Source organism: Phoxinus phoxinus (genome assembly GCF_949152265.1).
Source record: "Phoxinus phoxinus genome assembly, chromosome: 6".
In the NCBI taxonomy this organism is placed as follows: Eukaryota; Metazoa; Chordata; class Actinopteri; order Cypriniformes; family Leuciscidae; genus Phoxinus; species Phoxinus phoxinus.
The window spans coordinates 2365236-2391680 of record NC_136881.1 but is presented as its reverse complement, the minus strand read 5'-3'; the positions used below and the strand labels follow the sequence as shown (position 1 = coordinate 2391680).

At 39.2% G+C, this 26445-nt stretch overlaps 1 protein-coding gene across 1 annotated transcript in view; it reads left to right on the top strand.

The window, feature by feature from the left end:
• runx1 (RUNX family transcription factor 1) overlaps window positions 1-26445 on the top strand; it is a 142547-nt gene that overhangs the window by 44887 nt on the left and 71215 nt on the right. The window contains 6 exon segments of the mRNA XM_079615420.1: window positions 15779-15982; window positions 17973-18362; window positions 18625-18663; window positions 20721-20806; window positions 21111-21910; window positions 21992-22141. Of these exon segments, the coding sequence (XP_079471546.1) occupies window positions 21841-21910; window positions 21992-22141 (220 nt within the window). The 5' untranslated portion in view covers window positions 15779-15982; window positions 17973-18362; window positions 18625-18663; window positions 20721-20806; window positions 21111-21840.

Below are 26445 nucleotides of genomic sequence, written 5' to 3'. Positions count from 1 at the left end.
TTACATTACATTTTTAAACCCAACGTTTGGGTTTGTCCATATTTTACCCAAAATTGGGTTGAAACAACCCAGCATTTTTTAGAGTGTGTGTTTAATCGTGACATAGGATTACAAATGCAAGTATATTTGTATTAGCATGTTTTCATGAGTTAAGCATGAGACAAGCAGCAGAAATAGGCTTGTTCTGCTTACGCGTGTAGTGTTAATGCTGTCACCTGTCAACATGAGCGGGAATATGTGTTGCCTACACACTGCTGATGCTAGATGTGTGAAACAGGCCATAAACATGCGATGGGAAATTACATGTTTGAAGTGTTTAGTGTTGCAAATGCATACTTATTTGATTTGATTTTAGTGCACTGCACTCTAAAAAATGCTGGGTTGTTTCAACCCAAATTTGGGTCAAATATGGACAAACCCCAAATGTTGGGTTAAAAATGTAATTTAAATATTTAACCCAACGGCTGTGTTTGTCCAAATTTGACCCAAAATTGGGTTGAAATAACCCAGCATTCTTTAGAGTGTATGATGCATTCTTTTGATTTTATTTTATTTTAGTTTGTTTTGTTTGCTAATGTATATTTGTTTAATGTGGAATGATTTATTACAGTTACATATAGGAAATTACTTATTTTGAGTAATACTATTGTATATAGAAGTTTAAAGTGTTTAGTGTAAGCATGACGCATACTTTTATTTTATTGCATACATGACACAAACACACACACATACACATACACACACACACACACACACACACACACACACACACACACACACACACACACACACACACATGGCCTCTGACATACAAGCACCAGTAGTTGGAGTGACACACAGTACATGTACAGTAAGCAGTACAGTAGTGTTTCTCTCCTGGATTATGTACAGTAAGCAGGACAGTAGTGTTTCTCTCCTGGATTATGTACAGTTCACGAGGTCTTCTGACTGATGGAAAGCTTCCGTCTTCTCCAACATGACACCGCACACCTGCGAAATGCTTCATTAGCTCGCGTTACAGTGTGCTTGGAGGCACGTCTGTCTGTAATTAACCTATAGCTGGTGTTTGTGCGATTGTCTGCGAGTGTGTGTGTGTGTGTGTGTGTGTGTGTGTGTGTGTGTGTGTGTGTGTGTGTGTGTGTGTGTGTGTGTGTGTGTGTGTGTGTGTGTGTGTGTGTGTGTGTGCGAGCTGTAATTAGGCCGCCTTTGACAGCGTGGTGATCATGTGTCGGTAGTTTGAGGCGTGCTGTAATTACCATGTGCATGATCAAGTGTCATGGCCTGTTCAGTGTGTGTGTGTGTGTGTGTGTGTGTGTGTGTGTGTGTGTGTGTGTGTGTGTTAGAGAGAGGCAGTCAGTAATTAACATCTTTGATCTAGAGAGAGAGAGAGAGTACTAGTGTAAAAGAGAAAGTAAGAATAAAACAGGTGTTTCAAGAAGAGCAAACGGTACCTTTTTACCACACCAATACACACCCACTGACCCCCTTACCATTAGAAAGCTAATTGGGTTAGTATGATTTAAAATAACCGCAGATTTAACTGAACACTGACCCTAAATGCATTGAGCATTCATGGATTAACTTAAGGTGAGACACTACAGGTGAATAGGGTACAATTTTAGATTTAGATTTTAGAGTTAAATGCCCATTGTACTTTCACGATTGGTTGCTGATAAAAAGGAAATTACCATCTTTGGACCCGACAGCATTGTACAGGAGAGAGAGAGCTTCCCAACGGTGTGTGTGATGACGGGGAGCAGACAGAGATCGCGGAGCAGCAGATGATTTAGAGCGACAACTTTAGTTGAATTTCTGAGAAATCTACAGACGCAAATAGACAAAGTGTAGTAAAATAAAGACCTAAATGTGTATTTTGGACTCTTTTTTTTTACTGAAAGAAGACATGTTATTGAAGACAAATAGCCCAAAATCTCCAAATTGACCAGTGAAAAATTTGCCGTGTCTCACCTTCAAACATAATTTATGAATAACTTTTATCTTTTGAAGTTAACAAAGTTTGGGGTTAGTAATTTATTTATTTACATTTTTAATCCTCAAGGACGCATTTAAACAGCTTCAAGGCCCCCTGGAGTCCCTTGAAACACGCAGCATTATTCAGTGTGTTGACGTAATTTCCACTGAAACAGGAAGAGGGCGGGGCATATTGAGCAGCTCCGCCCCTTTTTTTAAATAGCCAATAGCGTTTAGTTTACACCACAGATCGACCAGAGCTGTTGAGTTCAGTAAAGCTGCAGTTTCCTCCTAATCTCCTCCATATCTCTTTAAAATACAGCATTATCCACGGTAGGGGACGAGAAATATATCGCAGACTAAAAACTTGACCCAAGAAATATAAAAAGTGTGTTCTCATCTTGTGCAGCGAAAGGACAAGTGGTACTTAATCGATATTGAATTATTCTCCAAAATCTACTATGACGAGATTGGCGACCTTTGATTAGGCCGTTCTCGCGTGACAGTAAACTTGCTTTTATGTTCACCTACACACAGAAATGCTGGGTTGTTTTAACCCAATTTTGGGTCAAATATGGACAAACCCAAACGTTGGATCAAAAATGCAATTTAAAAATGTAACCCAATGGCTGGGTTTCTCCATATTTTACCCAAAATTGGGTTAAAACAACCCAGCATTTTTTTCTTGCATTGGCAGGTTATTGATTTCCATGTAAATCGGGTTATTTCAATAATCTGATTTTCGGTAGTTTCTAGCGTTTTGGTGTGCATGTTCATTGAAAATTATCAGAATTTTTTTGAGCTGCAAATCATCATTTTATACTGATTTCTGAAGGATCATGTGACACTGAAGACTGCACTCTAAAAAATACTGGGTTGTTTCAACCCAATTTTGGGTAAAATATGGACAAACCCAGCCGTTGGGTTAAATTTTTACATTACATTTTTAAACCCAACTGTGACAATCTGCGGCTGGAGTGCCCGCATGAGCCACTGGGGGGCACTCCTTCTCTATGTTTCACTCATTATTATGTTTTACTCTGGACTGATTAATGTTGATTTTATGCACCTGTGTTTTATTATCTTGTTTAGCGCACCTGTCTTAAGCCTGAGTGGCCCGTTGCACCAGTGCTCAGTATTGTTTGTGTCTGACTGCATTACCCAGCGTTTTCCGAGTTCCTTTGTATTTTCTAGTTTCACGGTTCCTGGATTCTTTGCCTGTATCTGGTTTTCCCGTTTGCCTTCTCCCTGCATTGTACTTCTGATATTGGACTGCTTACCTGGTTTTGACCCCTGCCTGTTTCCTTGTACCTGTCTCTGGATTCTCCTCTAATTAAAGCCTGCATTTGGATCACCACTGTCTGCGTCCTCGAGCAGTTTATGACAGAATACTGAGCCCCTACTGATCCAGCGGCTGAGAGAGACACGGACCTCGTCATGGATCCCACAGCGCAGATCGTAAGCCTCCGTCAAGGGGAACGTCCTCTCAAGGTTTTTGTGACCGATTTTTTGAAGCTCTCTCGTCAGTCCTATTTAGATGATTTCTGTTTAATGATGTTCTTTCGGGGAGGACTGTCTGAACCGCTCGGCTCTGCTCTACCGTTTCCAAGTTCAAGCTGGACTCTAACCCAATATATTGACCTGGCCCTTTCCATGGGCGGTTCGCTTTTTACTGTGGATTTTTTGAAACTTTTGCTTCACAGAAAGCCAGACGATTCGCCATTGTACACTGAATCTACGCGTCAATTGTCTCCCGGTGAAGCAGCGATTCGTAAGGGGTCCGCCGTAACCACGCAACATGTGAATCCCGACGTTCGGACACTTCACGTGAGCTCAGTTGTATTCCTGCCTCAAGGGTTTTCTACTGAGTCTGAGCGCGTGCCAACCGAACCCACGCTTCACGTCAGCCCAGCCGAGACCGCGCTCGAGGAACCAGAGCTTCACGTCAGCCTCGACGAGCCAAGTGAGCCAAGTGAATCGAGTGAGCCGAGTGAGCCGAGCGAGCCGAGTGAGCCGAGCGAGCCGAGTGAGCCGAGTGCGTCCTGTGAGTCGAGTGCATCCTGTGAGTCAAGTGCATCCTGTGAGTCAACTGAGTCAAGTGCATCCTGTGAGTCAACTGAGTCAAGTGCATCCTGTGAGTCAACTGAGTCAAGTGCATCCTGTGAGTCAACTGAGTCAAGTGCATCCTGTGAGTCAACTGAGTCAAGTGCATCCTGTGAGTCAACTGAGTCAAGTGCATCCTGTGAGTCAACTGAGTCAAGTGCATCCTGTGAGTCAACTGAGTCAAGTGCATCCTGTGAGTCAACTGAGTCAAGTGCATCCTGTGAGTCAACTGAGTCAAGTGCATCCTGTGAGTCAACTGAGTCAAGTGCATCCTGTAATGAATCAAGCCCAGTGAAGCGCCGTCGCAGAAGGAGAAGGAGGACTCGTTGGGCTCGCCAGGCTCCGGAGGGCCTTCCCAGACTCCTCGCCCTGCCGGCCCCGCCTCTGCGCCTCGCCCTGCCGGCCCCGGCTCTGCGCCTCGCCCTGCCGGCCCCGCCTCTGCCGGCCCCGCCCCTGCCGGCCCCGCCTCTGCGCCTCGCCCTGCCGGCCCCGCCTCTGCGCCTCGCCCTGCCGGCCCCGCCTCTGCGCCTCGCCCTGCCGGCCCCGCCTCTGCGCCTCGCCCTGCCGGCCCCGCCTCTGCGCCTCGCCCTGCCGGCCCCGCCTCTTCGCCTCGTTTTACCTGCGCCTCTTCCTGTGGCGGTTTCCAGCCTGGAGGCTTTAGCCTTAGACTTCCCCAAGTATTTTTTGGGGGGGGGCCGTAGGTACCCTGTGAGGGCCATGGAGGCGGCGCCTACATGGACCTTTGCACGTCCACCTTCGTCTGAGCTCTTGTCACTGGTCCTGTCCAGCCCTGTGCTCCCTACGTCTTGGTCCTGTGTTAAGTGTGCTCCGCCCTGGTCCCCTGTTAACTGTACTCTGCCCTGGTCCTGTGTTAAGTGGGATCCGCCCTGGTCGCCCACGCTCCACGGCCCAGGCCCGGTCTGCCTGTGTCCTGGTTCCGTTCCCCTGCACGGGCCTGGCCCTCCATCCCATCCCCCGTTGACCTCCCCCCGGAGCTCTTAGGAGCGTCTGGAAGCCGCTCCTTAGAGGGGGGGTTATGTGACAATCTGCGGCTGGAGTGCCCGCATGAGCCACTGGGGGGCACTCCTTCTCTATGTTTCACTCATTATTATGTTTTACTCTGGACTGATTAATGTTGATTTTATGCACCTGTGTTTTATTATCTTGTTTAGCGCACCTGTCTTAAGCCTGAGTGGCCCGTTGCACCAGTGCTCAGTATTGTTTGTGTCTTACTGCATTACCCAGCGTTTTCCGAGTTCCTTTGTATTTTCTAGTTTCACGGTTCCTGGATTCTTTGCCTGTATCTGGTTTTCCCGTTTGCCTTCTCCCTGCATTGTACTTCTGATATTGGACTGCTTACCTGGTTTTGACCCCTGCCTGTTTCCTTGTACCTGTCTCTGGATTCTCCTCTAATTAAAGCCTGCATTTGGATCACCACTGTCTGCGTCCTCGAGCAGTTTATGACACCAACGTTTGGGTTTGTCCATATTTTACCCAAAATTGGGAAACAACCCAGCATTTTTTAGAGTGTGGAGTAATGATGCTGAAAATTCAGCTTTGATCACAGGAATAAATTACACTTTATATTCACAGCGGTTTCAAACTGTAATTATATGTTACATTTTTTACTGTATTTTTGATCAAATAAATGCAGACTTGGTGAGTGTAAGAGACTTCCTTCAAAAACATTAAGAAAGTCTTACCATCCCAAGACTTTTGAACACTGTATATGCTTAGTATTCATATTTTGGAAATTGTCTAATCTCTAATCTGTGTGATGTCTACTCTCCGTTGATGTAGAAAGTCCACAAGAACACTCTTAAACCTCATGCATTAGTCCGGGAGAAGCTCGGGAACTCAGGATGACCTCTGAAACATGTGGTCACTCAGTTGTGTTAACTTCTCGTTTCACAACTCGACAATTTTCTTGACACAGACATGACCTCTGCTGCGATCTAACAGTGTTTATGAGGGGAAAAAACCATGCTTGTTAACACTGGTGGTTTTACTTTAACAGTCAAATGTGTGTCGTGTGTGTGTGGGGTCTTAAGCAGCCACAGCCAGGCCAGAGGCTCCAATGTCAAGGGCAGTGACCTTTGACCCCATGCAAACCACTGAACCGTGGCTCTAATGCTCGAGGTCACGCGATTGTTGTGGCTCTACATTTCTGAAACTGTGACTAGATTAACACTTGCATATTTAAAACATATAGTCCTGAACAAACTTTCTTCATAAGGAATATGAATAAGCATAAGCGGTTAATAAGGTGGTGACAGCGTGCGGAGAGTGTTTGTTTGTTGCTCTCGGGTCAGGGCTTTGACGAGGGTAATTGGCCCCTTGTGGATCCGCCGGAGAGGAAGAATAAAACCATTAGGACTCAGAGAATTTTCTTAAACGCATCGCTTGTTCTTTTCTGCATGTGTGTTTGTTTTATGCCGTATGAAGAGAGATGGCACTTCCCACAAATAAAGCGTACTTTAGTGTCTCATCATTTTTTAAAGGAAAAAGAAAAGGAAAAATCCTCTCATGTTCTTTTCATATCAAAATTTACTTTTTTTTTTTTTTTTTTTTTTTTATATATTTTACTTTATTTGTTTTTTATCTATTCTATTTATTTGAGATTAATTTAATGGTCATGCTTTTTGTTGTTGTGAGAACTTTTAAATGTAATTTTTTTAAACTTATAGGCTTTTATTAGATTTTTTTTTTCCAACTTTTTAAATGTAATCTTATTTTATTTGAAGTTATTTTATTTATTTATTTATTCATTCGCCAGTTTGAGATGTCGTCTTGTTGTTGTGAGAACTTTTAAATGTTATTTAAATATGTGTAATTTGGTTTTATTTTATTTGTTTATCTATTTATTTATTGACCTGTTTATTTAAGATTAACATAGAAAGTACAAAAAATGTGATTTGGCTTTTTGGTGTTGATCTTCTCGACTGTATCCCAAAAAAATGAATCATACTGCAATGTTGCCATAATCTGTTAATCATATAATCATATTCAATAACAATATCTGTTGAATTAATTTGCAATTAATTTGCACACTAATGCAACCAACGTACTGTTTAAACAAATTAATCGTGTTTTATTGGAAATATACGTTTGGTCACACTGAATGTCCAATTCTCACTATTAACTGACGACTTTTGCCTCAATAAACTCCTAATAACTGCTTATTAATAGTTAGTAAGGTAATTGTTAAGTTTAGGGATGTAGAATATGGTCATGCAGAATAAGCCATTAATATCTGCTTTATAAGTACTTATAAACAGCCAATACCCTAGTCATATGCATGCTAATAAACAACTAGTTTCTAGTGAGAATTGGTCCCTAAACTATAAATGTTACCATAAGTCTAATAAAAAATGTAAGCATCACTTTTGCTAAACATTGGCTGAAAAACAAAGCCAGTTTCAGCCCTTATTTTAGTAGCATTTTGTGGAAAGTGCCTGAAATAATGTATAAATGATGTTTTATTACCTGCACAGGGGAGCTGTTAAGATCCTCTCTCTTGTACCCGTCCCGCACTGGGACTCTTAGGGGTCGCTAACGTTTCCTCCTAACGAGGAACAAACGATCTTACGGCCCGCTTCTGCCCGAGGGTCACGGATCCATCATCATCTTCATCAGCGTTAGGCTTTAAACCGGCTGAGCAACACACTCGCCCAGTGCTGTAAAACACACAGCGTTACCCGTTATTGTACAGTTCTTTACGACAGCTGACGCAGAAGATGACTCCAAACCGCAGGATTTGTAAATCATTAATGGGCGATTTACAGCGTTTATTAGGGGAAGTGGGCGCGTTAGGAAGTCCATTAAAAATGGAGGAGAAAACTTTTTTTTATTTCCCTTTCAAAACACATTATTGTGTAGAGAAACAGCTGACAGACCCCGACCCGAGCCCGACTAAGGATTAGTTCACTTTAAAAAAAACTTTTGCTGATGATTTACTCACCCCGATGTCATCCAAGATGTCCATGTCTTTCTTTCTTCAGTCGAAAAGAAATGAAGGTTTTTGATGAACACATTTCTCCATATAATGGACGTCAATGGGCCCCAAACGGGTCAAGGTCCAGATGACAGTGTCAGCGCCGCTTCAACGGGCTTTAAACGACACCAGACGATGAATACGGGTCTTATCTAGCGAAACGTTCGTCATTTAAAAAATAAATAAAAAAGTTTACGTTTTATAAGCACAAATGCTCGCCTTGCTCTGTTCTGTGATGCGCGTTCGTAACGTCACGTGATACGCAGTTACGCTGTAAAGGTCACGCTTCTGTGAAAAGTCCAAAATTTCTATCCTGACCAAAATTTTATTTTATGCTTTTTAATATTCCAACACCAGGATACGCACACGAGATGGGCATTTTAACCGATAAACTGACACAAAGACATTTGAATATGTGTGTATGGTCCTCCTTCCGCACATTTGTAAACACTGACTCGTCAAGCGTGACCTTTTCAACGTAATTGTGTATCACGTGACGTCACGAACGCGCATCACAGAACAGAGCAAGGCAAGCATTTGTGCTTATAAAACGTAAACTTTTTTATTTATCTTTGAAATGCCGATGGTTTCGCTAGATAAGAGCCGTATTCATCGTCTGGTGTCGTTTAAAGCCCGTTGAAGCGGCGCTGACACTGTCATCTGACCTTGAACCGTTTGGGGCCCATTGACGTCCATTATATGGAGAAATGTGTTCATCAAAAACTTTAATTTCTTTTCGACTGAAGAAAGAAAGACATGGACATCTTGGTTGACATAGGGGGGAGTAAATTATCAGCAAAAGTTTTTTTTTAAAGTGAACTAATCCTTTAAGATATTTTTGTCCAAGCCCGACACAGTTAAAATCACATTTTTTCTCATACTAATGACACATATATGTTTGTTTTGTGAAAGCCTGCTTTTATTAAGCAACTGTAGGATGACACTTTCGTTGTCACAGCCAAAGATATACATAATAAAGGCTAGATGTCTCGTCCGCGCTGCTGGCCTATGGAGGTCGACGTCCGCACCTGGCGGCCATCTTGTCACAGTCGGCTCGCTCACTCGTAAATGAGCTACAACGGGAGTTCCCACGGGACTTCAGCGCGAGACTACAGCTAGCCGTCTCTAAAACACTATTTAGGTGAATTTAAACAATGGATAAGTTGCTAAACGCATCTTGTTGTCATGTAAGGACCCTGTTCATGTTGGACAGACATTTTAATTGCGTTTTGTGTCTGTTAAGAGGCAGTACTCACAAAGGTATAACGATCAAGAATAACTTAAAAATTGCCTGGAGTTCTCCTTTTAAGTTCTGCTTTTCTGATGTATCAAATACTTATGTCATGCAATAAAATGCTAATTAATTACTTAGAAATCATACAATGTGATTTTCTGGATTTTTGTTTTAGATTCCGTCTCTCAGTTGAAGAGTTCCTATGATAAAGATTACAGACTTCTACATGCTTTGTAAGTGGGAAAACCTGCAAAACCGGCAGTGTATCAAATGCTTGTTCTCCCCACTGTATCAGTTTCAGCTTTTAAGTTGAATTACTGAAATAAATTAACTTTTGCATAATATTCTAATTTTTCGAGTTTCGCCTGTATGTCATGTAAAGTCCGTCAGTGCGCTCGCATAATTGCAAAACAAAACCAAAACTTACCAAATGTATAAAATGTATAAAAACATGAACTTTGGTTTCGGACTTTCCGGTGTGAAAAGTCGAATGCGATCTCTACATTTTCCTTTTCCTTCCGTATGTAAACTTTTTGAACTTTTGGTATTTGTTGTTTTTCTTATTTATTTATTTCTCCAGTGTGTTTTAATGAAGGAATGTGACTGTGTGTCAGCAGTAGTTCATGCATGGCTCTGACGGTCTGACACACACAGACGAGGGGTCAGAACCCGCCGTCACGCCGCTCGCCTCGGATACTCCACTAATTAGCTGATTAAACGCCATCGATAACGCTCAGTCCATTAATTACTGCCGGTGTTGTGGAGCTGTAAGCGGCGATGGGAAGGGGGGGGCGTGTGAGAATTGATCATGAAGATAAATGAACTTTAATTGAGATGGAAACACAATGCGTTTCTCAAAGCTCTATCTCAGGCCTTTGAAAAAAATCTAAAGTAGTAGTTTGGTGTATTGAGTAAATTGGGGCTGTTTTTTAAATCCTAGTGAAGTGGAGGGATGAGAGGGACCACGTGTGTCTCGACATTAAGATCGGAGGATAGACTTATATAGTTTTAGGCAAGCAATGACCCAGAAGTGTCTAAATATGCATTAAAAACACCAACATTGTAATAGAGTTCTAGTTTTTCTGCATGTGCAACCACATGCATTCCCATACATCAGTATAAATAAATCAGAAAAACATTGGATTTTTATTTTTATTGTATACACTACCATTCAAAAGTTTGGGGTCGGTAGTTTATCCAGCGTTAAATTGATCAAAAGTGACAATAATAATGTTACAAAAGATTTCTTTTCCAAATAAATGCTGTTCTTTTGAACTTTTCTATTCACCAAAGAATCTTGAAAAATAAAATGTATCAGTTTTCACAAAAATATGAAATACTGATGATGATGATAATAATAATAATAATAAATGTTTCTTGAACATCAAATCATCATATTATACTGATTCCTGAAGGGTCATGTGACACTGAAGACTGGAGTAATGATGCTGAAAATTCAGCTTTGATCACTGGATATAAATTACACTTTACTGTATATTCACATAGAAAACTGTTGATTTACATTATAATAATATTTCACAGTTTTTACTGTATTTTTGATCAAATAAATGCAGCCTTGGTGAGCAGAAGAGACCCAAACCCCAACACACACACACACACTTTTGAAAAGTAGAGTTCAAAACATATTTTCAAAGGAGTGATTCTTAAACCTTTACATTTGGACACACTCATTTTGTATATGTGCGGTCGCATTCTTGAAGAATAATGTTGTTTCCAAGTTCATAGTAATAATTATTAAATTCAGAGTCATCATATATCAAAGATATCATATTGAATTGGAGGGTGTGTGTGTGTGTGTGTGTGTGTGTGTGTGTGTGTGTGTGTGTGTGTGTGTGTGTGTGCGTGCGTGTGCGTGTGCGTGTGTGTGTGTGTGTGTGTGTGTGTGTGTGTGTGTGTGTGTGTGTGCGTGGTTGGGGAGTGTGGGGTGAGTCGTCAGCACTAAGTACATTTACTGGAATGATGAGAAATGTGTGTGAAAGCATTCACGTCTGTCTGTGAACGTCTCGATTTAGCATCGGCCCTACACTCAGGGAAACTCAAGAGCAACACACACACACACACACGTCAAACAGGCATTAACAACATTCTTACACCGATAATCACAGTCAAAACATCCCCTGCGACAAACACACACACACTGTCGTCGGGGTTTTCAAGGCCTTGATTGTGTCTCAAACACACCAGCATGTGTGACGATTCCAGACAATCGCTCGTCTCTCTTTCAGCCGAATGCCAGTCCTGTTAGCCAATGTCTCGTCACACACACACACACACACACACACACACACACACACACACACACACACACACACACACACACACACACACACACACACACACACACACTGCACATCTGCTCAGGCATGGCTCATCGTCCACATCAGCCAGCGAGAGTTACACAGATAAAATGCATATCACACACACCGCGTCTGTGTGTGTTCGTCATGGCGAGCGTGAACCGTAGAGGAGGTATCTGTGTTTGTGTGTGTGTGTGTGTGTGTGAGCTTGTGTTTGCAGAACTCTGTAATGCTGAAATGTGAAGTAAGTGTGAAAGCTGATGTCACTGAAAGTCATTTCAGAAGTGGAGGAAGTTTGTCAGATGTTAATTAAACGCAGGTTCAGGTTTAGGTTTGTACTGGTGTCTGCAGATGTCCATCTGTGAGACGGGATTATATTGTTGGGAAATCTGATTCATTTCTGAATCGATTTGTTTCAATGAATCAGTTTAAAACAGTGTTATTTTAGTATCATTAATGTACCATTGTAGTATTTTTTTTATATATTTTGAATTAATTTTTAAATTTTCCGTTTTCATTATAATTTGAAGTATTTTTTATTTCGTATTTAATCATTTTTGTTTTTAATAATTGTGGTGCTTTATCGTTAAATCAAATTGACAAAACATATACGTTTTTTAATATTTCAGTTATCATTAATTTTATTTAAATGAACATTAAATTATTGTCAAATATTGTTTGTTTGACCCTTTACATTGATTTTGCAAACCATAATATCTCTTTATGCAATTTTTTTGTTCCAGAAAAAAAAAGAAAAAAAAAAGAAAAAATGTATGAAAATTCGAGCTGTGAAACGATTAATCGCATCCAAAATAAAAGTTTTTGTTTACATAATATAAGTGTGTGTACTGTGTATAATTACTTTGTATATATAAATACACACACATGCATGTATATAGTTGATAAATATTTGCATTTATATACTGCATATATATATTATATTATTTATATTACATATGAATAGAAATATTTAATATATAAAGAATTTTTTCTTAAATATATACATGCATGTGTGTGTATTTATATATACAAAATAATTATACACAGTACACACACTTATATTATGTAAACACAAACTTTTATTTTGGATGCGATTTTTTTTTTTTATGGTTGAAATATGGCCTTGTTATGTTATTGACAGGTTTAACTCAGATACTGTGTCTGATACACTACTGTACAAAACAACGCTTCATTCGTTAGGAGTGTTTGGATGTTTGGATGTCAGACGTATTGTGTTTTTGTAGCAGAGAATTCCTGTCTGGGTTAAACGCCTCATAACCAGTGATATCATCCTTCCTTTCAGGAATTAACCGGTGCATTGACTGTGTGTGTGTGTGGGTGAGACGTGTGTGTGTGTGTGTATCTGATGATTATATGCTGATGGATCAGTGGTCAGAAATGCTGTTCTGTCCCGGGGGTCTCAGTGACTCATGGATTCGGACCTCGAGTGTTTGGGGATCAAAGCGCTGCCGTTGTCTTTGTTACGAACACAAAGCGCAGGCGTTCTGCTCTCTCCTCCTGTTCCTTCACCTGGTTTCACATTTCACTGGCTTCTGGGCCGAGTGAACACACACACACACACACACACACACTGCTGGGCCCAGTGCCAAACATTGACAGTTACGAACATTACCGTAGTGCTTACATACGAAAAGATACGTGCTGTCTCTCTCACCGTCTTTAATCTTTCATTCTTTCACTGTAATGTTTACACACACACACACACACACACACACACACACACACACACACACACACACACACACACACACACACACACACACACACACAGAGACACACACACACACTTGTTCCTGATATTGTTAAGCTATTCTTGGTAATCTGCCACAGGATTCAGCGGCCAAAAGAGTATCTGAACACATCAGTCAGTCATAAATGTCTGAATGTCATTGCATTACATACAAACTATGTCATTTATTGGACAGAAAGAGGCTCTTTACTATCAAAACATGTGACAAAAAAGAGCTTTGTTTGGTTTGAAACGCTAAAACAATAGATGAAGGCCGTCAGTATTGTGTTTGTTTGTTCGTTCGTGGATTTTACTGATAGTTAATGTGATTCTCTACACCTTTGTGTGTGTGTGTGTGTGTGTGTGTGTGTGTGTGTGTGTATGTGTGTGTGTGTGTGTGTGTGTGTGTGTGTGTGTGTGTGTGTGTGTGTGTGTGTGTGTGTGTGTGTGTGTGTGTGTGTGTGTGTGTGTGTGTGTGTGTGTGTGTGTGTGTGTGTGTGTGTGTGTGTGAAAAAATTTCTGTCACTAAACTCAATGCCTCAATTTGCTGTTTTTAGTTTGTTTTTAGCAGCAGTGAAGATAAAATACCTAAATAAACAGATTTTTTTTATCACTCTATATAAAGGTCATGGTTAAATGCCATAGTTTTTTTTCCACAACCAGCTGCATGTCGAGAATATCTCTGTGTGTGTTTACTGACTGCATGAGATTTCCTGTTTCAATTAAACACATACTTTGTGCACTATACCTAATAATCAATGTTTCTTGATCATCAGATCATCATATTATCCTGATTTCTGAAGGGTCATGTGACACTGAAGACTGGAGTAATGATGCTGACAATTCAGCTTTGATCACAGGAATAAAATACACTTTACTATATATTCACATAGAAAACAGTCCTTTTATTTCACAATATTACTGTTTTTAAAAATGTTTTTAATTTTTAAATATTTACTGTATTTTAAATTAAATTAATACAGCCTTGGTTAGCTGAAACATTTTCATAATTAGTATTTTTCAGTAGTTTTCCAGTAAAAACATCTCAACATCCTTAAAAATATATTGAATATTACGTATTAAACTTCAGTGTCATTTAGTTGAAACGAGGTTGGGCTTAAAGGTACAATATGTAAGATTTTTTTTTATAAAATATCCAAAAATGACTTGCACAGTGTGATCCAATTTTAAATAATGGCCCGTACCTGACTTCCTGTTCACTTGTCGCTGTCACTGACGCAATATCCGTGCTATCCTCGGTTTCCGCTCGTACTGCCGTAGCCATGACGTAACCATGGCAACAGACGTGGACAACTGCGTAGTGCGTAAAGTTTAGCGGCACGCTGTTCTTATTTCGTTCAAACATTATGGACATGGCAAGCAGACTTTGGGACCAAAAAGGAGAACTAAAATGAGGCTCAATATCAGCGTGGTGTTTTCGAGACGCAGAGAGCTAGCGCTAGCTAGACACCGCTCTTGAACAATCTTTATTAGACTGGTGAGCAAATGTACATAAAACAAATCAGTGTCATATAGCTCAACATGATGACATGTTAGAATATGATCAGTATGTTATTCTAATGTTGATCTAGCTTACTAGTAAGCTGCTAGTTTCATATAGCAAACGAACTAACACATTGAATAACATTATAACTTTCAATACATGCAGTTTAGTATGATAGTGTAGAGCGATTGGAACAGCGCTGCGTTACCTCACAAGTTTAATTCGTCATAAAAACTGTGTGAGTATAATTCAGCACTTGCGGGTAGTTCGGTAGAATAAATACTTTTTCCTTTATATCCACGGGACTCGCGTGTGATATCTGTCTATTATTAGCAATCGCGCCCTGCTTCATACCACTGTAATGTTAAAAAACATCAATGTTTTCACTCATCCATTAACATTATTAGATCCATCAGCTTGACAGCAAGTCCCATCATTCATCTCGTCACTTGGTCATAAACCTACGCCTTTGTTATTGTAAGAGGTTAGCGATGCCTAGTGGCGAAAAAAGATTACATATTGTAGCTTTAAAATTATGACAATCGTATTTCTGAAATGTACGATATTTTTTTGTAGCGTAACTGTTGCTCAGTGGGTTATTTTCTACACTGTGAAAACATATTGTTGGTTTAACTTAAAAAAAGTAAGTTGCCTAAAAAATATGAGTTTGTTGAAATTAAACAATTGAGTTAATGCAATGAAGGAGATTGGTTTAATCAATAGAAACTCAAAATATTATGTTATCTGAACTACATTTATCTAAGTTGATTTGACAAAAGATAAAAAGTTGTGATTACAAATAATGAGAATAATTTAATGCTGGTGACTGTATATCTGTGATTGTCCAGCTCAGTTGGTGACTCAGCAGGGGTTGTGTGTGTGTGGTGGTCATGTGAAAGTGCAGAGGAGGACTGGTGTGTGTGTGACTGACAGGAACAGAGGTCGATCGGGAGGGGATTTCTCACAGTTTGCCGTTCAGAGCGATCATGTTTGTGTCCTGAATCATCCTCCTCCAGCAGTGGGAATATCAGCAGGTGCTCGTTCCTGCATATCTCTACACTTCCCTCGCTGACTCCCGCTGAACTACACAAATCACTGAGATGAGGAGGTCAAGTCTAATCATCTTCATTTATCCCCTTATATTGGCATATATACAGTAATAAACAGTAATTTAAAACAGTAATATCCTATACTAAACCTAAACTTGACAAACTATATATCATTTGAAAGCTTACAATCTCTAGTTTACATATTTGGTGACTGATTTTCAAAATAAATTACAGAGGAGTCGTAATTTATCAATTTGCAACAAGAATATGGTCATACTCCTAAGGCGTGTTCAGACCTTTATTTTGAAATAGTGATGAACATGAAAAATCATGAAAGAATGGTAGAAACCTCAGTTTGTTTTCATGCCAAGAGTTCAAAAGATAGCATCCGTTCAATTCTTTTAGAAAAAAAAGGTCTGAGAATGTTTTAAATATAAAGAAAAAAAAAAAATAGATTCAGCATTCGTGATTCACCATTCGTGGCAGCGAGCTATAATGCACATACGTGTTATTTTTATGTTTCTTAGAGGTTGAATTCATTTCAAAATCTGCCAAACTTCCAACACTACTTCTGAATAGGATTTCTACTTCATAAAATGTTTGAAAATTGTAAAAATAATGGTTCAGACTCAAACCACATATGGAAATGGAGGCGCCCTTATATGGGCAGTGATGTCCACTAGTGGAGAAGTGTGGTACTGCGCCCAAACTAAATCTCACTGAACGCTCATTTTTTGAGATATCAACCTAACATGTGAAACACAACTTGTTTAGATTTTTGGCTTTCCACCAGAGTCCACCAGTTTTTGAAAATATATATTTTATATAAAATATGAATAATTAAATGTTTAACATTGTACATTTTCATAAACTTAATTTATTTCACTTCTACAAAAATCTGCCAAATGTCTTCTTTAAAACAAGACTTACATCTATATTCCAAAGCATTCTTAAATTACAGCCATTTAAGTTCAAAATGTGCATTTTCATGTCTATTAAAAAAGCGCTTTAACAATATAGATTGTATCAAAGCAGCTTTACAGTGATAATAGGAGATTACAGTAACAGAGATTGTTGAGGCTTTACAGCCATTCTAGAATAAAGTTATTGTCCAGATAAAGTTATTTGATTGATTCACTTCCGTTTGCAAAGATCATTAGTTATTAGTGGCCGCTAACACGACACCGTTCTAACAGAAAACTTTTAATGCGCTCCGGCCGCTCATTCACACACAACAGTGTTTGAGAACGCAAACCTTGAAATAGGTGCAAGCGGGGAATAAAAAAAATAAAAAAAGTTGACATGTGAAAACACTGACGGCGTACACATGCGTATTACGTGTTTATTACGTAGCAAGTGTCCTGCTTCTGTCTCTACTTTAGCTTCACTCACAAGCACTCATGCTTTCTCCTCTCCTGTCCTCCCGTTGCTGATCTCCTGGCCTGACGTGACTCAGGGTTTAATAATTATATTCATCATGACTAGAGTCTTTATCCACAGAATGAAATGTGCAAGGAAAGTCCCTGTTTTTATTTTATCTCTTAACTTAAACCAGAGGCAGACGAAACATCTGTTCCCTTTTAAACAATTCTGACATGTTCATTGTGGAGGAATTATAAGGAACTGTTTTAAAAAAAATGCATTGTAACATTTTTTCCATGATCATTTCCACAGCCAGTTGTCATTACTGTAATGTGTCTGCATTTGAGTTGTCATTCGTCATAATGATTTTCATTCTAATCAATCATCCTGTCTAGATACCCAATGATGTTTTATTATTGAAATCAGCATAAATTAAAACTTTTTAAATTACCTTTAAAGTAACTACTGTAATTAACAGTGTTAAACTCAAAGCCAGAATTATTAAATGTAGAAAATTGGAAGGCATAATTATAGGAGACACCAACAGGCATTATTTGATTATTTATTCATATATTATATTATATTTATTATTCATCCATCCATTCATTTATTGTGCAAAAGTGTCAAAACAATGTGTGTTATTGACCATTTAAAGCGTATTTACTCTTTCTCTTTCTGGTTTTAAAGATACATGGATGGACATGCAGGAATGTCTCCGGCCAATGAAACGAGGAGTGTTTTTCTCAGGGATGAGGATATGCAGTTCCCTGATGCGATGGGAACACAGCAGGAGACGTGTGTGTGTGTGTGTGTGTGTGTGTGTGTGTGTGTGTGTGTGTGTGTGTGTGTGTGTGTGTGTGTGTGTGTGTGTGTGTGTGTGTGTGTGTGTGTGTGTGTGTGTGTGTGTGTGTGTGTGTGTGTGTGTGTGTGTGTGTATGTGTGTGTGTGTGTGTGTGTGTGTGTGTGTGTGTGTGTGTGTGTGTAGGACAGCTGTGTATCCCAGACATCAAAATAAATAAATAAATAACAGATCCAGTAGACGGCCCTCCTACTCACCGTTCTCAGCTCTACACTCCTGTAAGAACAAATTGAATGCTTTCTGGCTTATCTCTAAAAAATGCTGGGTCAAATATGGACGAACCCAAACTTTGGGTTAAAAATGTAATTTAAACAAATTTAACCAAACGGCTGGGTTTGTCCATATTTGACCCAAAATTGGGTTGAAAAAACTGAACCCTCAATTTTACACTTCTTTAGCATAAAAATGCTGTTTCTCTTCTTTTCTCTGTTGCCGAATGAAACGTCTCGTCGTTTGATTCACTGTCAACATCTACACAAGGAACTTCAGGACACACGTCCCTTGATTTAAGAGCTCCAGGTACAAATGACATTTCTAAACTTCTAAATGTGTAGTTTTATATTGTAAATAACCTCTTAAAAAAGTTAAGATAAACTCCGCAAAGGTAATTAATTTACTGGGTTGTTTAGATTTAAGATTTACAATATAACACATTATATATATATTACTAGTACAAGGGATGTTACTAGTACACCAATGTTTGATAATGTAATATATGGTCGGTTATTATAAGTAAAGTGACTTTTTGCTAAATTTGAAAATCAGTAATGACTCTACAAAAATGACTAAAATAGGGACCTCGTTCTTTAATTTTGGCATTTTCGCACAAAATTCAGCACCCCACCCCCTAAAAAAAATTTTTTTTTACTCAAAGTTTTAAAAGAGTTTTTGGTTACACTTTATTTCAAGGTGATGTAGTTACATTACTCAAATAAGTACTTAATTTACATGTACTTACTATGAAGTTACGGTTAGGGTTTGGTTTATGGTTAGTTACTTGTAATTATGCATAATTTACTGTTATTACTATAGTAAGTACGTGTAGTCCCCTTAAAATAAAGTGTTACCAATTTTTTTAAGAATTGCATTTAGGAAAATACTTAACTCAACTTTTGAGAAATGACTTTTTTCAGTAACACTTCAGTTTAGGGTCCAATTTTCACTATTAACTAGTTGCTTATTTTCATGCATATTACTAAGATATTGGCTGTTTTTTACTTATAAAGCACATATTAATGCCTTATTCTGCATGACCATATTCTACATCCCTTAATCCTACCCAATACCTAAACTAAACTATTAATAAGCAGTAATTAGGAGTTTATTGAGGCAAAAGTCACAGTGAGAATTTGACCCTAATCTAAAGTGTGACCTTTTTTCTTAAGAAGATTTGTGTAAATCCGGCCCCTGATTAAGAACCGATTCCAGTTCTTGATGTCATACGTGACCCTGAACCACAAAACTTATGGGTAACTTTTTCATTAAGCTTATGGGTAATCTTTCCATTGATGTGTGGTGTGTTAGGATAGGTAAGGCAACATTTTGCCGAGACACAACTATTGAAAATCTGGAATCTGAGGATGCAAAAAAAATCAAAATATTGAGAAAATCTCCTTTAAAGTTGTGCATTTATGTTGGCGATTTTGGTGCATCCACTCACAAAAACAAATTTTTGATATATTTAAGGTAGGACATTTATTAAATATCTTCATGGAACATGATCTTTACTTAATATCCTAATGATTTTTGGCATAAAAAAAAATGGATAATTTTGACCCATACAATGTATAGTTGGCTATTGCAACAGATATACCCGTGCGGCTCCAGACTGGGTTTGTGGTCCAGGGTCACATATAACAAAAAAACATCAAAGCAAATGGCACACCTGCACAAATCAAAGCCTTTTTGGAACCTTCATTTTTTTTCGGAATCCAAAATTCGAAATTCAAAACTGTTTCAGAACAATCAAACCGACATTCTGCAGCACTGTCGTCTGTAAGCGTGTCTGGATGAAATCTGACTCCAGGTTTGGGAGGGATAGCATCTGGATAGCACTCCGCCCACCACTCCCAAACCTCCCGTCCAAACGGTTCGAGGACCGCCAGGACACAGGTGTGTGTGTGTTTGGCATGTGCTGGAGGCGGGATGCAGGTGTACATGTGCCAATTTGGGGCCGTCTAAGCTGGAGGTGGACGCAGGTGTGTGGCTACGAGATAATGGGTGCTTGAGGGCTTGCGGGGGGGCGTTTCTGTTCTTTGGACAAAATAAAACGTCCTAATGAGTTGCATGATAGGGAAAGAGTCTCGCGTGATATCATGACCCTCTCGCACGTGTAATGCAATGCCGTTATTAAGGACAGGTGAGACGGTAATGAGTCCTGCAATTATGTTGATGCCCGTCATGCAGAACGCATAATGCAGTTTGATTTGATCAATCGGTTTGAGAAAGGAACATATTTTACTCATAAATACTATGTCAATGAACGTTCAATGTATTTGCATGTCAGGTGATACAGTAAATTTGGATATTATGAGAGTGTATTGTTGGTAAACACTCTTATATTGTGTCTTATGCAGAATCAACATGATATGAACGGCGCCATGCAACATGCAAAGCACATAATGAAGTCTGGATCTGAGGCAGGTAATGCCATCATTCACAGGTTTGTGCAGTTTTAACTTTGTGGCTCTCAGTCATCTAATATGACATTTAATGTTCACTTTAATTGAATATAAGTTGCACTTAAACATATATGAAAGTCATTGCAATAGACATTAAAATATGACACTGAATATTTTCTCAGAACTTTGTTTTATTTGATGTTTAGGTATTTTAAGTGTGGCTTAAATGTCTTCTTATCTATATGTGGTATCTTTGTAAATATTTCTGACTAGATACTGATGTTTTTTAGACCAAACAACTACTCATAATGAGGTTTTATTGTAGATTTTCTGTTTGTCTTGCAGAGAAGCTGATACGAAAGGCATCATGTAAATGTTGAGGATCTGCAGCCTTTATGGCGTCTGAGACACAGGACTAATTGTGTCCTCTGGTGAAGATGGATTTGCATGCTTTAACTTATGCAGCGTGACTCGCCTTGCTCTCGTACACAAACTCTGACACACACACACACACACGCTTCGGCTGTTAAACGCTGTGGTGTTCTTACCTACTCACTTTCAACCCCCCTCTGTTGAGCTCGCACGCTCTTACAATTGAAACACACTTCATCTATTTCCTCCTTTTCAAGAAAACAGCAACAGGTGGAGGTTTGATAGACCGGCCCAAACGCCAGACCACACTGAACAAAACCTCTGCAGAAAAGAGTCCGAGAGCATGTGACCTGAACGGCCCAATGACACTCGGATGCTTTTTTTTCTTCTTCAGTTGTGGGGAACGGTTAAACTTGTCGTCTGTTCTAAGGGAGAAGCTTTTTCTGTGGGCCGCCACAACCACAAACCAAGTCTGCGACCGGTCACGGCTCTCTAGGCACTCGAGATCTGCCAGATAAAGATAGACGAGAGGGACTGAAGAGCACGAGGGGGAGGGAGAATACGTGTTGATGTCAGCGTGTGAAACAGACAATTCGCCGGAAAAACCACAGCGACACGTTTGCGCTCCTGCTCTTTTGCACAAGGGTAAGCATCAGTCAACCACAGGCTGACCACCGATCGCAATCGCCCGTGTCTGTGAACCATGCACAGAATCCCAGGACCGAACCGCCTCTCTGGACCGGCTCAGGGTGACCACGGGTTCCCGGGTGTGGGTGTGTACTGCATGTCGGGGTTCGGGGATCAGGGGCCAAACCTCTCGCATGTCGTCATGCATGTATTTTTGCTCTTTGCAGGACAAAACCACCGGGAGCCCTTCAAAATTCGGGAGCAGATCAAGTGTGAAGCGTTGGACTCTGACGAAGAGGCGGAGAAGCAGCCGCTCGCGATGGCCTCCAACAGCATCTTCGAAAGCTTCTCGTCATACCAGTCGTGCTTCTCCAGGGGTGAGTGTCCGAGCCAGTGCTTTTGCGCACGCTCTTATCTCGGTCGAACGCGCGTCGACGCCGATGTTTCGCAAAATGACGAAGCTGGTTTGCAGTGTCAGTGGAGTACTGAAATCTTGTGGCTGAATCTGAAAACCACAGGTCTGTGGGTTACTGAGTACTTCACTGGTTAACCTCATCCAACCAGCCAGCGCATGCTGGACTCCAACGGGTTTTCCAGCTGGAGAAACGGGGAGCTATCTAGCGTCTACACACTTTTTGTGTTTTGCATCGTGTCAAAGTTGAGAGGTTTTTTTATGCAGGGTGAAGCTAACTTACTTGCTTTAATAGTTGAAGAGGTCGTATCGAACGCTGAACCCTCAATAGAGTAATGAAGTTGATGTCTGGAAAGACGTTCTTTGGCACCGAGTCAGAAAGCTGACTTTCATTCGTGAAGGAAAAGCATGAGTTTGATGATTGAGATCCAGGAAAAGCGTGAGTTTGGTGATTGAGATCCAGGAAAAGCGTGAGTTTGGTGATTGAGATCCAGGAAAAGCGTGAGTTTGGTGATTGAGATCCAGGAAAAGCGTGAGTTTGGTGATTGAGATCCAGGAAAAGCGTGAGTTTGATGATTGAGATCCAGGAAAAGCGTGAGTTTGATGATTGAGATCCAGGAAAAGCGTGAGTTTGGTGATTGAGATCCAGGAAAAGCATGTAACGTAAGATAAACCAGTAAATACAACAAGACTAAATTGAAGTAAAAACTGCATTCAAATTATGCATTGCCACTTTTACTTCTTTCTTGAGAAATTCTTGTTATGTGAAAAATGTTTCCCCTTTAATGCACAAATAATACTTTTAGCTTTTAAGCATGATCATTTTGTTCATGTTCTGCAGGAACATGGATCCGGTAAAGAAAAATTTAATGAAATACATTTAAAATAATTCGTTCCATGAGAAAGAGATCCAGGAAAAGCATGATGCATGATGGTTACACTTTAACTGAAGTGTTAAATGTACATGATTGCTATTTTAAAAAATGTAATGCACAAATAATCATTTTAGCTTTGAGATACAACTATATGTCAATCTGGAATAAGGGTGCAAAAATTTGAAATATTGAGAAAATCTCCTTTAAAGTTGTGCATTTATGTTCACGATTGTGCTGCATTCACTCACAAAAATACATGTTTTATATATTTACGGTAGGAAATTGACTAAATATCTTCATGGAACATGATCTTAATATCCTAATGATTTTTGGCATAAAAGAAAAATGGATAATTTTGACCCGTACAATGTATAATTGCTATTGCCACAGATATACCCGTGCGACTCCAGACTGGGTTTGTGATCCAGGGTCACATTTGTTAATTAAAAATACTAGTTTGATACAATAATTAGCGTTAACCAATTTAGAGGTTCTTCATTCCATGAGAAAGAAGTCCACTCATGGTCTAAATCTCAGTTCTGTTTTTTAATATTATTCTATACCAACAACAGCTTCATTTTCATGCAGTAGTGGCCCGACCTCGCAGCTCTGGACTTTCCCTCTCGTCGAGTTTCTGATGCATGTGTGTGAGTGTGTGAGTTCACAGCTGAGGCCCGAAGATGATGCTTTAGTTTCTCTCTCGTACTGAAATGACTGTGGGTTAGGGGTGAATGGAAATTACCCTGGTTTGGTTAAACTGACTCATTTAGCTGGTGTGAAGTCCTCTTCTCTGAGTGGATCATCTAACCGATGCTGGAGTTAATTGGCTCTTCTAACTCAGTCACTTTTAGTGTTTTAAAGCGTGCATTGAAAATGTGTGTGTTTTTTTATTCTAGATCCTGCCGTGAGATCATTTCTAAAGATGGTGTTAATGAGGTTATGAGGTCTGGCTGCTTTTTTAGCTACTTGAGAGTCTCATTTCAGTTGCTTTGTCAGCTAATTAAAATGTGTTTATCAAGTTCATTCTTAACTGAAAGTTGTGCAGGAGCATGATCCTGTAAAAACGGACAATTTTAATTTATTTTATTTAATTTTATTTTATTTAATTTTATTTAATTTTATTTAATTTTTATTTTATTTTATAATTGCATTAAATAAAAAATAAAAATATATAATAAAATAATTAGTGTGAACAAATTTAGAGCTTCTTCATATATGAGAAAGAAGTCAACTCTTGACAAGTCACAGTTCTTTTTATTTTTATAGTATATATATACTATATACTAAATACAATTTATTTTATATTAAAATAGAACCTTTTTATAATTTGTAACTGTGTTAGTGTTTTAAATCCGCATGTAAAGCACTGGTGTTTATTCTAGATCCTGCCGTGGGATCGTTTCTAAAGGTGATGTTAATGAGGTTATGAGGTCTGGCTGCTGCTCATCTGAGTTTCCTGACGCTCTGTTTCTCATGCACACACAAGCATCTTGATGTGTGTGAGCGCTTTCAGTTAACACAGGAAGTTTATCAGTCGCACCCGATGCATGTTTCTTCTTGAACACATGTGAACAGCCTCGCTGTAACATCTCAAAGACGAGGCAAAGGCCACAGGAATACAAATAAACAACCTACTACTAATATACTGGAGATGTCTTTATGTGCATGAGTTTAACACGCACTTCATTTGCTGTCGTTTTAAAATGTGATGCCGGTTATTTTAGCCCATATTAGTGTTTTAATTTCATTGCATTTAATTTCTTTCTCATGTTATGTAGAGCTTGATTGACACGATAGAATATGGCAACACTATATTTAAACTCCGCTTTTCATCCCTTATAACAAGACTTATTTTGGACACTGTATTTTTTTCTTATAATAACATTAGCATTGGACTTCACATCAAAGTAAAGCAGCTGTGTGCAATACTAGCTGCACCGATCACTATATACAAAACTAATTTCTGCTTTTGCACAGTAACTTTTCCCTTATTATCTGAACTTTACAGAATTCTTCGAACATCACATTGTCAGCGTGACTTTATACATGTTTTCTAATGTACATTTGCATATAAATTTAATTATATGTTGCATAAAGCCCATTTGTATTTGCTTCTATCAAGGAAAAGTTATCCATATGCAAAGGTGAAGAATGGCAAGAATGGCGTAATATATGCCGGCTGGGTTTGCGTGTTTGTGGCCTTTTTCATCTCAGTGCACAAACACACACACGCGCGTGCGTGAGGATTCACCCGTATCTCTCTGTGGTATCGGTTTATCAGATCGCTTGTGTGTAACCCTCTCTATCTGTGGCACTATGCATGTACACGCTTGCAATTCTCAAAGAAAGTTCCCTATTTTTTGTAAATATAATTTTGATTTGACATTCTGGCTTGTCATGTTTATTACTAGTGTGAGGAAAGCTGCCCGTTCACACCATGATAACTTCTCAACAGCAGAGTGCACACCACAACCATAACGGTAACGGAGAAGCGATAATGTCGGAGTCACTTTCAGAACGATTTTATAAATATTGACAGCCAATCAGAATCCATCCTGCTTTAAAGGACAAAACTGCAGAATAAAGCGACACAGGCTCATTGGATAAAAACGCAAAATACGTACCAATACATACATATCACTGCAGTTTTTAAAAGAAATTAACACTAGAGGCAGTAAAACAGCAAGCACTTTTAATCGTTTCACACACAATTATGATTACAGGGAAGATTTTGGATTAATAAAGACTTGTTTTCACGCGGCTCCTTGCACAATTATATGTTATGACCTTAAAACGCTGTTTACCACAGTGCATGATTTGTAAACGAATCTATTTTGGAATTTGCATCAATTAAACATCTTCATATCTTCATCTTCAGTTGGTACAGAAATGTACTTATGATGCGAAGAGCTCGGGTACGAATCCCGTAAAAGACGAGTCACGATAAAAGTTCAAAATCACGTTTCACAGTTACGATTACGATTATTTATGACGCATTTGCTATTGTTAACACTATCGGGTAGGTATAGTGTAGGTGGTGTACGTTATTTTAAAATGTAATTGAGCATTAATCTTTTATCGCCACTCACTGGACATTTCAATAAACGTAAAAACTCAGACGTAATAAAACGTGGCCATATTCACGTTAAAAACCTAAACACTGGACATATCGTCTGCTGTGTGGACGCTAATATAGTTATTGCTATAGTTATAGTTATATAGTTATCGTTCTTTAGTTATCGTTCTTGGTGTGAACGGCAAAACGTAGTTAATCACGCTGAAGCTATTTAACGCGGCCAGTGTTATATCATTTGTTTTTGCAATCAGAAGTAATTCTTTACAATAAATCAAACCTTTTTTAAAAATATATTACCATTACTACTTTTATTTAATT